This window comes from Zeus faber (genome assembly GCF_960531495.2).
Source record: "Zeus faber genome assembly, chromosome: 21".
Lineage (NCBI taxonomy): Eukaryota > Metazoa > Chordata > Actinopteri > Zeiformes > Zeidae > Zeus > Zeus faber.
The window spans coordinates 303,579-316,770 of NC_137208.1; the positions used below are offsets into that span (position 1 = coordinate 303,579).

Consider the following 13,192-nt stretch of genomic DNA (forward strand, 5'->3'; position numbering starts at 1 on the left):
TGCGAGTCGTTTTGGCAGGTCAAACCCAAATCACTCGCACCCTTCCTTGGTGGGTGGATTGGTGTGCGAGTGTATGTGTTCTAAGCTAATGTGAGTGGCATTAAAATTTCGGGACAGACAAGAATCACGCTTGGGCCGGAGTGTGACAGACAAGATGACAGCTGCCCGCTGCATCCCCACCCACATAGCCTGCACCCCGCCCATCCCGCAAGCCCTCAGTCTATTGTGTGGTGTACTGTATGTGCTGAGTATGAGTTTTGGCACGGGAGAGATAGGCAAGTCGCGACCGGATCGATCTAGGGGCGCAGCAGGCCAGGGAGCAACCACGCAGGCGGTGGGGTGGGGGCAATGGGGGTTAAAACCCGGACTGAACCGTGCCCCAGTGCGCCCTCCTCCTGTACCTGGTGGCACCATACCTACAGCGATCAGCCAAGGGTACAGAGCGGCCCGCCATGTGCCTCCGCTATGTCGGGCAGTGCCGCGCCCAAATCAGGCCCCTGGTCAGCCCCCAGCCGCCGAGCATGCGGACAACAGAAAAGAGGGTGGCAGACGGCACCCCCACCCACAGCCCGACCCCCCAGCGACGAGCGCCCCGTTATTGTTCACGTTTCAATAACGGTAATGTTACAAAAACAGTGGTTCTCTACCCACAACATGTACGGGCTTAGGAAGGGAGTCTTTCTGGCAGTGGGGCGCCGTCATGGAGGTGCTTTTTTATCAATCATCGTAGACAAAAGGTTTGCTGGCAAAACTGGAACATAAAATAAAAGGAATGATCAGTGTTTGTCTCTCTTCCAGCGTGTTCTGGTCCGCAGATGTTTCCGCATCTTGCACCACACGATCCCCCCTGAAACGACAGTACCCCATTATAAGAAAACTCTCCCAGCCGGGTCCAAACAATCAGCGCTAAAGAGCCTGATCGGGCAGACCCGGTACAGCTGAGCCGCTACTGAGTCAAGCCAGCCCCGTCACTAGCAGATGTGGCTAAACCACGCCCCTCATCTGCCACATACCCCCACCGTCTGACTTAGGGTGAGGAGCCTTCCGGCTGCCAGCCCACTTCACAGCGATAGGACAACCGGTAGGACAACCCCTGCGGAGTGGAGAAAGCCGATTTGTCCTTGGACTCTGGAAATAAGGGAATCTGCCAATAGCCCTTGGTTAAAAACAGTGTCGGGAAAAACCAAGCCATGCCTAACCGGTCGAGAAGTTTGTCGACCCGGGGCATCAGATACTCACTAAATTTTGACACTGCATTCACCTTCCGGTAGTCCACACAGAAGCAAACTGACCCATCTGGCTTACCTACCAGTACGATGGGACTACACCAGTCGCTTGTAGACTCCTCTATCACCCCCGTGTCCAGCATTTTTTATTCTACTTTGGATTTGTAGTGGGGAGGGCGATACGCCCGGGAGTGTACTGGTGTACGGTTTTCTCCACGTGGTGCTGTATGAGGAACATGCTGCCCAGCAGCGAGGGAGAATACATCAGAAAACTGGCGCTGTAGCACGGCCACGTCCATGCTCTGGCCTGGCGAGAGTTGGTTACTGAAAAGGGCTGGGATGGGTTCGGTCGTTTTTGGAACATCCGGCCCCAACTCACCCCCCTCAATCACTGTGGTGGCCAGACACACTGACACTCCATCCTTCCACTGCTTTAGGAGGTTAAGGCGATAGATCTGCGCTGCCCCGTCCCTGTCTGAGTGTGCAACCTAAAAATTGATCTCCCTCCCCTGGACGTCCTCTCAGCCCCGTCCCAGGTGGTTAGGGTGGGGAAGCTCCCTCACTCTGAACACAGGATCCCCCCAGAGCTGCTTTCTTAGCCCCCTACTTTACTCCCTGTACACACATGACTGTGTGGCCTGGTCCAGCTCCAACACCATCATCAAGTTTGCTGACAACACCATTATCGTGGGCCTGATCACTGACGGCGATGAGAAGGCCTACCGCGAGGAGGTGACTGACCTGTCACTCAAGTGCCAGGACAACAGCCTCCACCTGAACGTCAGCAAAACTAAGGAGCTGATTGTGGACTTTAGGCGTGGATTACAACTGAGGACGCACGCGCCCTTGGTGATTAATGAGACTTCTGTCGACAGGGTGAGCAGCTTCAAGTACCTGGGAGTCCACATCACAGAGGATTTAATATGGACTTTACAAACAGACACTTTGGTGAGAAAGGCGAGGCAATTCCGGGTCTCGGTGAGGATCCTCAAGTCTTTCTACTGTGGAGCAGTGGAGAGCATCCTGACAGGCAACATCACATCGTGTAGGGAGCAACACTAACACCTTGTCTCTCAATGAGAATTTCCTGAGTCAGGCCCCTCTGTCGTAGAACCAGAGCTGACGTTCATGGGCCTTCAGCAAATTCTCCCGTGACAAATGCCCCAGCCAGTGTAACTTTGCTCGCAGGTCCATTACATACTGAACTTCGTTTTCACTGGTGCAAGGACCTTCCTCCAAGTTTTCCTTAATTAGGTCCAGCACGCCCCCGGGTCCCCTCCCAAACAGGAGTTCAAAGGGAGCAAATCCTGTGGAGGCCTGGGGAATCTCACACAGCAAACAACAGGTGGTCCAACCACTTGTCCCAATTACGGCTTTTGTTGTGAATGAACTTTAGAACCACATTCTTCAACGTCTTATTGAACTGTTCCACCAGACGGTCAGTCTCGGGATTGTACACACTGGTCCGAATTAAGTGGGGAGGGGCCTCAACAGCATGGTCTGTGTAGCTGGATGGTTGACTAACTGGCACTCGGGACACTCGGCGCATCATTTACGCACATCTGTCCAAATGCCAGCCAAAAGAAGCGTGCCATTACCCACTGCAGTATTTTAAAGTGTCCGAGGTGACCAGCCATCAGGTTATGGTGAAAAGCTGCTTCGAAGACCATTCCCTGCCGGTTTTTCGGCAACAACAACTGGTTCATTTCTTCCCATGACAGAGTGTCATGCTCACTCGATATATCCTGTCACAGAGAGATACGGGTGAGTGGCGAATCAATACGGCATTCATTTTAATTACTCTTATGCCCCCCACTTATGGCAATGTCCTGCGGCTGCTCCAACGGAAAATCATCAGTGGAGGAGACCACTGGGGCCAGGGAAGACCCCAGTGGGGACTTCTCCATTCCAGACCCTGCAGGAGCCTTCACCCTATGCTTTCTCCGCTGGTAACAAATCTCGAGCCGCACCACCGGATACGTGTGAATATCCCCATGCACGCAGCAAAGCTCCCCTCTGACACCTCCACCATAGCCTTGGGTTGAACCAGGTGTTGCTTAACCTCGGAGGTCCATCATTTATCTTTGTTCAGAAAAAAAGCAAACGAGCTCCAAACTCAACCGGTTTTAAATCCACTGTGCAATGCATATCCACATCCCTCACAGTCACTCAAGGAATCAAGTCAGGACTACCTACCTTTTTCTTTCCAATGGGCGGAGCTCCATGTTTCCCCAACTTTACATCTTCACTATTTTGAGAACAATAATCTTTGAATGTGTTCGTGCCTCAGATCCAAAGTAGGTGCAGGGGACTCCCCCCACCTACTGTTCTTAAATGTTTCTCTCTCTCTCTCCCTCTCTCTTTCTCTCATATCTCTCTCTCTCTCTCTCTCTCTCTGTCTCTCTCTCTCTATCTCTTGCTCTCTCATCCAGGCGTTCATGGTGCTTAGTGCCCTGTCCCTGGAGGTGTTATTTAAGATAAAACATGGGGATGGTTATTATATGGTCTATGCCAGTTCAGGGAATGTTAAATGTTTTCACCATGGAGAGGTGGGACACATACGGCTGTCCGCACAAACAGCGGGCTGATGTGGGCATGGAGGCCGGTGTGGGGGCACCCGATCTGGCCACGGGGGAGGGCACGAGTGGGAAGACTGTCCCTACACCTCCCACATCGCCCGGCTCGGATCAACTCGAGGAGACTTTGGGTAAAGGGACTGGAGGGAGTGCTGTGGTGGGGGGTCGCAGTGGAGCCCGGCTCTGGTGGCAGGGAGGGGGCTGCGGAGCCCAGCTCTGGTGGTGAGGAGCGGGCTGCGGGACCCGGCTCCAGTGGCGGGGAGCGAGCTGCGGAGCCCGGCCCCTGTGAGCGGACTGGCGGAGAGGTGGCGGAGCCCTGTAAGAAGGCGGTGCCAATGTCCGTCAGTTTTAATGTGATGAATAATGTTCATGTGACGAATAATGACAATGATGAATTAGAATCTGACTCGGATTGCATGTTAGTGACAGACTCCCAGCCCCCAAAAGAAGACCTGTATACCTAAGATGAAATTGATGGGATTCTAGGAAAATCAGTTAAAGTCACAGAATATTTCCCTGATTTTGGAAAGTGAACCTACAGGCCAACAGTGGAAAAGGAATGAAAAAAGCACGATTGAGGGTGGTTCTCTATAACAAAAAACTGTGCTTTTGCATCGACAGGACAGAGTTATTGCAGCAGTTCTTGATGATTTTAGAATTAATAAAGAGTTGCATTTCAGATTGAGAACTTGAACTCCTCTAGCACACTAACTCTATCCTAGATGCAATGACATACCAATACTCTGTATGCCCAGCATGCTGACGGCACAGGTTAAAAAAAAAGGAAAGGGAATGAAAAGACCTGAACATAATTAGGTACTTGAATGGATGTGTTTCACGGGGTGTTTTCTCTCCTTTTACTGGTTTTCTCAACTGTTTCCCTTTTCTCTCCCACACATACTCCTATGCACAAACTCAGGGTTGGCTCTTTAAATATCAATAGTAGGAGACAGTAGCAGAAGAGGGCTTTGGTTGAGGAATTAATTCAGCAAAAAAAGTTGGATGTGATATTTCTGCAAGAAACCAGTGATGCAGCCATGGAACCAATTTCGGTGCAGGGACAACGATCCTTCTTTCAAACGGGTCAGACATCAGGGTTCTGACCAGCACCAAAATAGAAGTAGGTAGAGCTCAGATGGTCAGGGCGGAAGCAGGACGTTCTACCTTCTGTTTTATTAATGTATATGCTCCCAATGTAGGGTCACAGAGGGTGGAGCTTTTAAAAAAATTAAAGGAAATGTTTCAGTGGGAGGATCAGAGTGACTACATCGTGATGGGTGGGGACTTGAACTGGGACTTACATTTGACTATAGTCAGGATAGGCCCAGTGAGGAACCTCACAAAGTTCCTTCCACCTGAACTTGCAGCTCAGCATGAGCTCATGGACACATGGAGAACAAAACATATGACAGACAGACAGTACACATGAGTGAAGGTTTTAGAGGGTAGGGTCAGTGCAGCTTGGCTGACCAGGCTTTGCATATCACACACACTCAGTTCTAGGTTACTAAACAGTTCCATTCACCCTGTAGGTTTCACAGATCATCACCTTGTCACTCTGGAGCTAGCAACACCAAAAACTTTTCTTATTGGCATTTTTATGTAAAGTTGCTGCAATTCGGCAGAAGCTTTAAATTATTCTGGGAAACCTAGAGGAGCAGAAAGGGAGACTATAGCTCCTTGAGTCAGTGGTGGTAGGTAGGCAAAGCACAAATCCGTGTCTTCTACCAACAGCACTGTGCTCACTCTACTAGCAGAGTTAAGGAGGCCATAAAAACACTAGAGCAGGAGATCAGGGAGATTGAGGGAAGCTTTCTTTGTGGCAATACCCCTGCTGGTGGGAGGCTGCCCCCAGCTCATACTTCTTCAACTTAGAGAAGGCTGTTCAGCAGTCCAGATAGATGGTGTGTCTCCGTCTTCTGGATGGTAGGGTTACCCTAACCCCCACCAGCCTGGCAGAGATGAGAAAGCATGCGGTGGCCTTCTACACCACTCTCTACAGGACAGAGGACTGTGATGGAGAGTGTGCTGCCGAGCTTATTCAGGGGCTGCCTCGATGGGAGGTTGGGGAGCAGGACGCCTTGGATGCTGCCATCGGAATGGAGGAGCTCACCGCTGCTGTGGGCCAGCTGACTTCTTGGGCCCGGTCCTGGAATAGACGGTTAGCCTCCAGAGTTCTACAAGCATTTCTGGACCCTGATAGGGGAAGATCTACACCAGGTGCTGCTGAAGTCTGTTCGGACTGGTGCACGACCAGTCTCCTCACTCATACCCAAGAAAGGAGACTTCAAAAACTGGAGACCTATTGCACTGCTTTGCACAGACTACAAACTTTGATCTAAAGTCCTGACCAGCAGGCTGAAAGGAGTTTTAGAATTATTGATTTTTAAAGACCAGGCTTATTGCATTCCAGGCAGATCTATCAAGGACAATTTGTTAGTCAGGGGTCAGGGGTCAGCCCGCCTCAGGGTGGAGTTTTGAGTTTTACAAAACTGACTGGAAAATTGGACACTTTCAAATGCGTTGTTGGTGTTTGGGAGGTGCTGTGCTCTGTCCAGGTTGTCCATTATTAACCTGTGATTTTCCTATGGTTTGTCTAAAATTTTTTTTTGTTTATTGTTTCTTTCATAATCAAGCTTGTCGTTCTGGCATGACCTACTGCAAATAAAGGAACCTTAAAAGTCAAGTCTCTCTCTCTCTCCTTCTCTCTCTCTCTCCTTCTCTCTCTCTCTCGCTCCCCATCTCTCTCCATCTCTCTCTCCCTCTTCAGTTTGCAGTGGCAGGTTCCTCTTACCGTTGCGTTAGGAAACTCCTCCAGCATTTCATCAGAACATCTCATCTGGATCCACAACAAGACAGGTAACACGCTACACTACACGCTTCGCTAAGCTACATGCTACATGCTACTTGTAATAATGGAGGTTAATAATCGTCCTCTCGGGTGCAGGAGGAATGGCATTCCTCTGCTGGGCTGTTCACGATCCTGTGTGCTGATCTCCTCTGTAAAACAAACAAAACATTAAGATAAACTCCCTGCCTCGAGTTGGACCAATCAGCGCCGTGCGGGTGCTGATTGGGCCGATTCGAGGCAAAAAGTTGGGCCTGAAAAAAGGGAACCGTGTTGTTGTCCGCAACCGGTGCTTGACCACGCCGCCTTGTCTGCCATGTACCCCTACCGCCCGTCTTAGGCTGGGGAGCCTTCTGGCCGACAGCCGACTCCCCCCAGACCATTACTTGTGAATATCCCCATGCACACAACAAACCTCCATCTGACACCTCCAGCAAAGCCCCAGGTCAAACCAGGCATTGCTGGACCATCGTCTGCGAACAGCCCGAGTCCAACAAAGCCTGATGTCTACCCCCTTGGAGCTTTACCGGGGGAGGGATCTGGCGGGCCTGCGACCCAGACCGTCTGGCTCAGTTCCAACCAAGGACACTCATGGCAGTTGTGGCCGGGCCGCCCGCAGTGTCCACACCCCTGCCAAGACATCTGCGCAGCTCCCTGATTTCCCGCGGCAGCACCGCCCTGGGGGCTGAGGGGGGACAGATAGGGGACAGCATGGGAAGGGGAGAGAGTGTCCCATGGCACCACAGAACCTGGCCAATCCGTGTAGGTCCTGGGGTCGGACAAAGCACCACCCTTGACATTGTCTTCCTGGGCACCGTGACGGGCTGTGGACCCGGCGAATCCCGTGTGGGTCCACAGGACGGACGTAGCTCCCCCCCTGACGTTGTCCTCCAGCACACCGCGGCGGGCTGGGGACCCGGCAATGCCTGCCTCGGTCCTGGGGACGGACATAGCGCCCCCCCTGACATTGTCCTCTGGGGCACCAAGACGGGCTGGGGACCAGGGAAACCCGCGTGGGTCTTGGGGATGGCCGATCACGACGTGTTCTAGGGAGCTCACTCTGGCAAGGACGCGCCCCAGCTGGCAGCGGAGGTACTTCTGCTCTTCAGGCGCCACTTGTGGGAGTCTCTTCCCACAGGTAAGGGTTAAGGGAGGGAGGCTGAGTATTTCTGACCGTGGTGCGCCAACATGGCGGTCAGAGTTTAATTGTCCATTGCAATATGTGGCACGCAGGCCACAGTTATATATACATATATATAAATATCTGAGAAGTCTTAAAATAATGGAAGTTAATAATTGTCCTCTCGGGCGCAGGAGGAATGGTGTTCCTCTGCTGGGCTGCTCACGAGCCTGTGCGCCAATATCCTCTGTAAGACAAACAAAACATTAAGAAAAACCCACTGCCTCGAGTCAGACCAATCAATGCAGTGCTGGCACTGATTCGGCCGACTCGAGGCAGCTTGGTGGCCGCGGCAAAAGTGAACCGTGCTGTCTTCCGCAACCTGTGCTTGACCGGTGCTTTGTCCACCATAATACTGTATACACTGCACAGTATATGCAGCACAACACAGAATTCAGACCCTGAACTCCTTGCGCCATTTATGCCGCATTCACTAAACTACACTACAGCGGCAACGACTATGGACGTAGCTTGCACTACGCTCTAAAGCTAGGTCTATACTTACCCCAAGCACGGGGAAGGCTGGATGCAATGACGTCGTCCTCCTAGAACACCCTGGATCACCCTAAAACACCCTGGAACCTCTGAGAACCTCTCAGAACCCCCTGGAACCCACTGGAACCTCTTAGAAACTCTTAGAACCCCCTGGAACCTCATGGAACCCCCCTAGAACCTCTTAGAACCCCCCGGAACACCACGGAACCCCTTGGAAGCTATTGGAACCCCCTGGAACCTCTTAGAACCCCCTGCAACCCCCTGGAACCCCCAGAAACATCATGGACCCCCCTGGATCCTCTTAGAACCTCCTGGAACCCCCTTGAACCCCGTGAAACCCCCTGGTCATATTCTGTTGTGTTCCTGGTTTCATTGCAGAAACTCACCTGATTGGTCCGATGGACGGTGACACCTGGTTGCTAGGCAACATCAATCAGACGGGGTACTTCAGGGTTAACTACGACCTAGACAACTGGAAACTACTGACACAGCAACTACTGACCAACCACCAGGTACCTGTCTGACTGTCTATCTGTCTGCCTGTCTGTCTGTACTTGGCCAGAAGGGGCAGGAGCCTCGTTTTGTTCACTGATCTCTCTCTCCCTCTCCCTCTCCCTCTCCCCCTACCCCCCCTCTCTCCCTCTCCCCACCCTCTCTCTCTCCCCCACCCTCTCGCTCCCCCTCCCCACCCTCTCGCTTTCTCTCGCTCCCCCCCCCTCTCTCCCCATCCTCTCCCCCACCCCTCTCTCTCTCTCATTCTCCCCCACCTCTCTCTCTCCCTCTCTCTCTCTCTCTCTACCACCATCTCTCTCCCTCTCCCCCTGCCTCTCTCTCTCCCTCTCCCCACCCTCTGTCTCTCCCCAAACCTCTCACTTTCTCTCGCTCTCTCGCTCTCCCCCACCCTCTCTCTCTCCCCACCCTCTCCTCACCCCTCTCTCTCTCTCATTCTCCCCCACCTCTCTCCCTCTCCCCCTCCTCTCACTCTCCCCCACCCTCTCCCCCACCCTCTCTCCCTCTCCCCCACCCTCTCTCTCTCCCCACCCCTCTCTCTCTCTCTCTCATTCTCCCCCACCTCTCTCTGTCTCTCTCTCCCTCTCTCTCCCTGCCACTCCCTCTCTCTCCCCATCCTTTCCCTCTCCCCCACCCCTCTCTCTCTCTCTCTCTCTCTGTCTCTCTCTCTCCACCGACCCTCTCTCTCTCTCCCCATCCTTTCCCTCTCCCCCACCCCTCTCTCTCTCTCTCTCTCTCTCTCTCCACCGACCCTCTCTCTCTCTCCCCATCCTTTCCCTCTCCCCCACCCCTCTCTCTCTCTCTCTCTCTCTCTCTCCACCGACCCTCTCTCTCTCTCTCCCTCTACCCTCTCTCTCCCTCTTTCTCTCTCTCAGATTATCTCCATTGGGAACAGAGCAGGACTCATTGATGATGCCTTTAATTTAGCAAGGTGAGTTTGTTTTAATTTTTCAAGGCTACTGATATATCCTTATCAAGGCTACTTCCTGTTTCCTTATCGAGGCAACTTCTTGTCTCCTTATTGAGGCTACCTCCTGTCTCCTTATCAAGGCTACTTCCTGTCCCTGACCGAGGCAACTTCCTGTCTCCTTATGGAGGCTACCTTCTGTCTCCTTATCAAAGCAACTTCCTCTCTCCTTCTCGAGGCTACTTCCTGCCTCCTTATCAAGGCAACTTCCTGTCTACTTATTAAGGCTAACTCATGTCTCCTTATCGAGGCAACTTCCTGTCTCCTTATTGAGGCAACTTCCTCTCTCCTTATTGAGGCAACTACCTGTCTCATAAGCCATGCTACTCCCTGTCTCCTTAGCCAAGTTACTTCCTGTCCCCTTATCAAGGTTATTTCCTGTCTCCTTATCAAGGCTACTTACTGCCTCCTTAGCCAAGCTACCTCCTGTCTCCTTACCAAGTCTACTTCCTGTCTCCTTATCAAGGCTACTTCCTGTCTCCTTATCGAGGCAACTCCCTGTGTCCTTAGCCATGCTACTCCCTGTCTCCTTGGCCAGGCTACTTCCTGTCTCCTTAGCCAGGCTAACTACTGTCACCTGGATCAGGCTACTTCCTGTCACCTTTTCAAGGCTACTTCCTGTGTCCTTACAAAGGATTACTTCCTCTCTCCTTATCCAGGCTACTTCCCATCTCCTTATCAAGGCTACTTCCCATCTCCTTATCAAGGCTACTTCCCATTCCCTTAGCCATGCTTCTTCCTGTCTCCTTATCAAGGCTACTTCTCGTTTCCTTATCAAGGCTACTTCCCGTCTCCTTAACAAGGGTCCTTCCTGTCTCCTTATCAAAGCTACTTCTTGTCTCCTTATTAAGACTACTTCCTGTCCCCTTAGCCAGGCTTCTTCCTGTCTCCTTATAAAGGTTACTTCCTGTCTCCTTATCAAGGCTACTTCCCTTCTCCTTAGCCAGGCTTCTTCCTGTCTCCCTATCAAGGCTACATCCTGTCTTCTTAAAAAGGGTCCTTCCTGTCTCCTTATCAAAGCTACTTCCTGTCTCCTTATCGAGGCTACTTCCCATGTTATTATCAAGGCTACTTCCCAACTCCCTAGCCAGGCTTCTTCCTGTCTCTTATCAAGGTTACTTCCAGTATGCTTATCAAGGCTACTTCCTGTCTCCTTATCCAGGTTCCTTCCTGCCTCCTTAGCTAGGCTTCTCCCCGCCTCCTTATCAGGGCTCCTTCCTATCTCCTTAGCCAGGCTTCTTCCTGTCTCCTTATCAAGGCTACTTCCCATCTCCTTAACCAGGCTTCTTCCTCTCTCCCTATTAAGGCTACTTCTTGTCTCCTTATTAAGGTTACTTCCTGTCTCCTTATCAAGGCTACTTCCCATCTCCTTAGCCAGGCTTCTTCCCTTCTCCTTAGCCAGGCTTCTTCCTGTCTCCTTATAAAGGCTACTTCCTGTCTCCTTATCAAGGCTTCTTCCCTTCTCCTTAGCCAGGCTTCTTCCTGTCTCCCTATCAAGGCTACACTCGTCTTCTTAAAAAGGGTCCTTCCTGTCTCCTTATCAAAGCTACTTCCTGTCTCCTTATCGAGGCTACTTCCCATCTTATTATCAAGGCTACTTCCGGTCTCCTTAGCCAGGCTTCTTCCTGTCTCCTTATCAAGGCTACTTCCCATCTCCTTAACCAGGCTTCTTCCTCTCTCCCTATTAAGGCTACTTCTTGTCTCCTTATTAAGGTTACTTCCTGTCTCCTTATCAAGGCTACTTCCCATCTCCTTTGCCAAGCTTCTTCCCTTTTCCTTAGCCAGGCTTCTTCCCTTCTCCTTAGCCAGGCTTCTTCCTGTCTCCTTATAAAGGCTACTTCCTGTCTCCTTATCAAGGCTTCTTCCCTTCTCCTTAGCCAGGCTTCTTCCTGTCTCCCTATCAAGGCTACATTCCGTCTTCTTAAAAAGGGTCCTTCCTGTCTCCTTATCAAAGCTACTTCCTGTCTCCTTATCGAGGCTACTTCCCATCTTATTATCAAGGCTACTTCCGGTCTCCTTAGCCAGGATTCTTCCTGTCTCTTATCAAGGCTACTTCCGGTATGCTTACCAAGGCTACTTCCTGTCTCCTTATCCAGGTTCCTTCATGCCTCCTTAGCTAGGCTTCTCCCCGTCTCCTTATCAGGGCTCCTTCCTATCTCCTTAGCCAGGCTTCTTCCTGTCTCCTTATCAAGGCTACTTCCGGTATGCTTACCAAGGCTACTTCCTGTCTCCTTATCCAGGTTCCTTCATGCCTCCTTAGCTAGGCTTCTCCCCGTCTCCTTATCAGGGCTCCTTCCTATCTCCTTAGCCAGGCTTCTTCCTGTCTCCTTATCAAGGCTACTTCCCGTCTCCTTAACCAGGCTTCCTCCTCTCTCCCTATTAAGGCTACTTCTTGTCTCCTTCTTAAGGCTACTTCCTGTCCCCTTAGCCAGGCTTCTTCCTGTCTCCTTATAAAGGTAACTTCCTGTCTCTTTATCAAGGCTGCTTCCTGTCTCCTTAGCCAGGCATCTTTTTGTCTCCTTAGCCAGTCTACTTCCTGTCTCCTTATCAAAGCTACTTCCTGTCTCCTTATCAAGGCTACTTCCTGTCTCCTTAGCCAGGCTACTTCCTGTCTCCTTATCAAGGCTACTTCCTGTCGCCAGACTACTCATTTATTATCATGTTTCTATCAGGTATTATCATATCTATATAATTTATTATAATTTATATATTTTTTTTTTTCATATATATCATGTATCACGTTTATATCCTTTATCATTTTTATATAATTTATATTCATGTTTATAGCATGTATTATCATATATATCATTTATCATGTTTATATCATTTATATTCATGTTTATAGCATTTATTATCATATATATCATTTATCATGTTTATATCATTTCTATTCATGTTTATAGCATGTATTATCATGTATATCATTTATCATGTTTATATAATTTTTTATCATGTTTATATCATTTATCATGATATATTTATCATTAATCATGTTTATATCATTTATTATCATATTTATGTCATGTGTAATCAAATATATAATTTCCATGTTTATATAATTTATATTCATGTTCATAATGTATTATCATATCTCTATCATTTATTGTCATTTTAATATAATATATTGTGATGTTAATATTAATATTATCATATTTCAAAATTCTATTTACGCTACTTTATATTGTGTGTGTGTGTGTGTGTGTGTGTGTGTGTGTGTGTGTGTGTGTGTGTGTGTGTGTGTGTGTGTGTGTGTCCCTTCTCATTAACTCTCCACTGAGCTAGGCTAATGGATAATTGACAACCAATTAACTGGATTGAACTACTTTAATGAAGAGAGAGACTATTATGAGTGAAATTATGTTATTATTATTGTCTTCTGATTATTATCAT

The 13,192-nt window shown here is 49.9% G+C and overlaps 1 protein-coding gene across 1 annotated transcript in view; it reads left to right on the forward strand.

Annotated features, from left to right (window-relative positions):
• Positions 1-13,192, forward strand: part of LOC307246363 (thyrotropin-releasing hormone-degrading ectoenzyme-like) — a gene marked incomplete at its 3' end in the record, with an annotated part of 90,115 nt that overhangs the window by 61,911 nt on the left and 15,012 nt on the right. Inside the window, exons 11-13 of the mRNA XM_080022282.1 lie at positions 6,573-6,661; positions 8,704-8,837; positions 9,711-9,766. Of these exons, the coding sequence (XP_079878408.1) occupies positions 6,573-6,661; positions 8,704-8,837; positions 9,711-9,766 (279 nt within the window). The remainder of the gene's footprint in view (positions 1-6,572; positions 6,662-8,703; positions 8,838-9,710; positions 9,767-13,192) is intronic.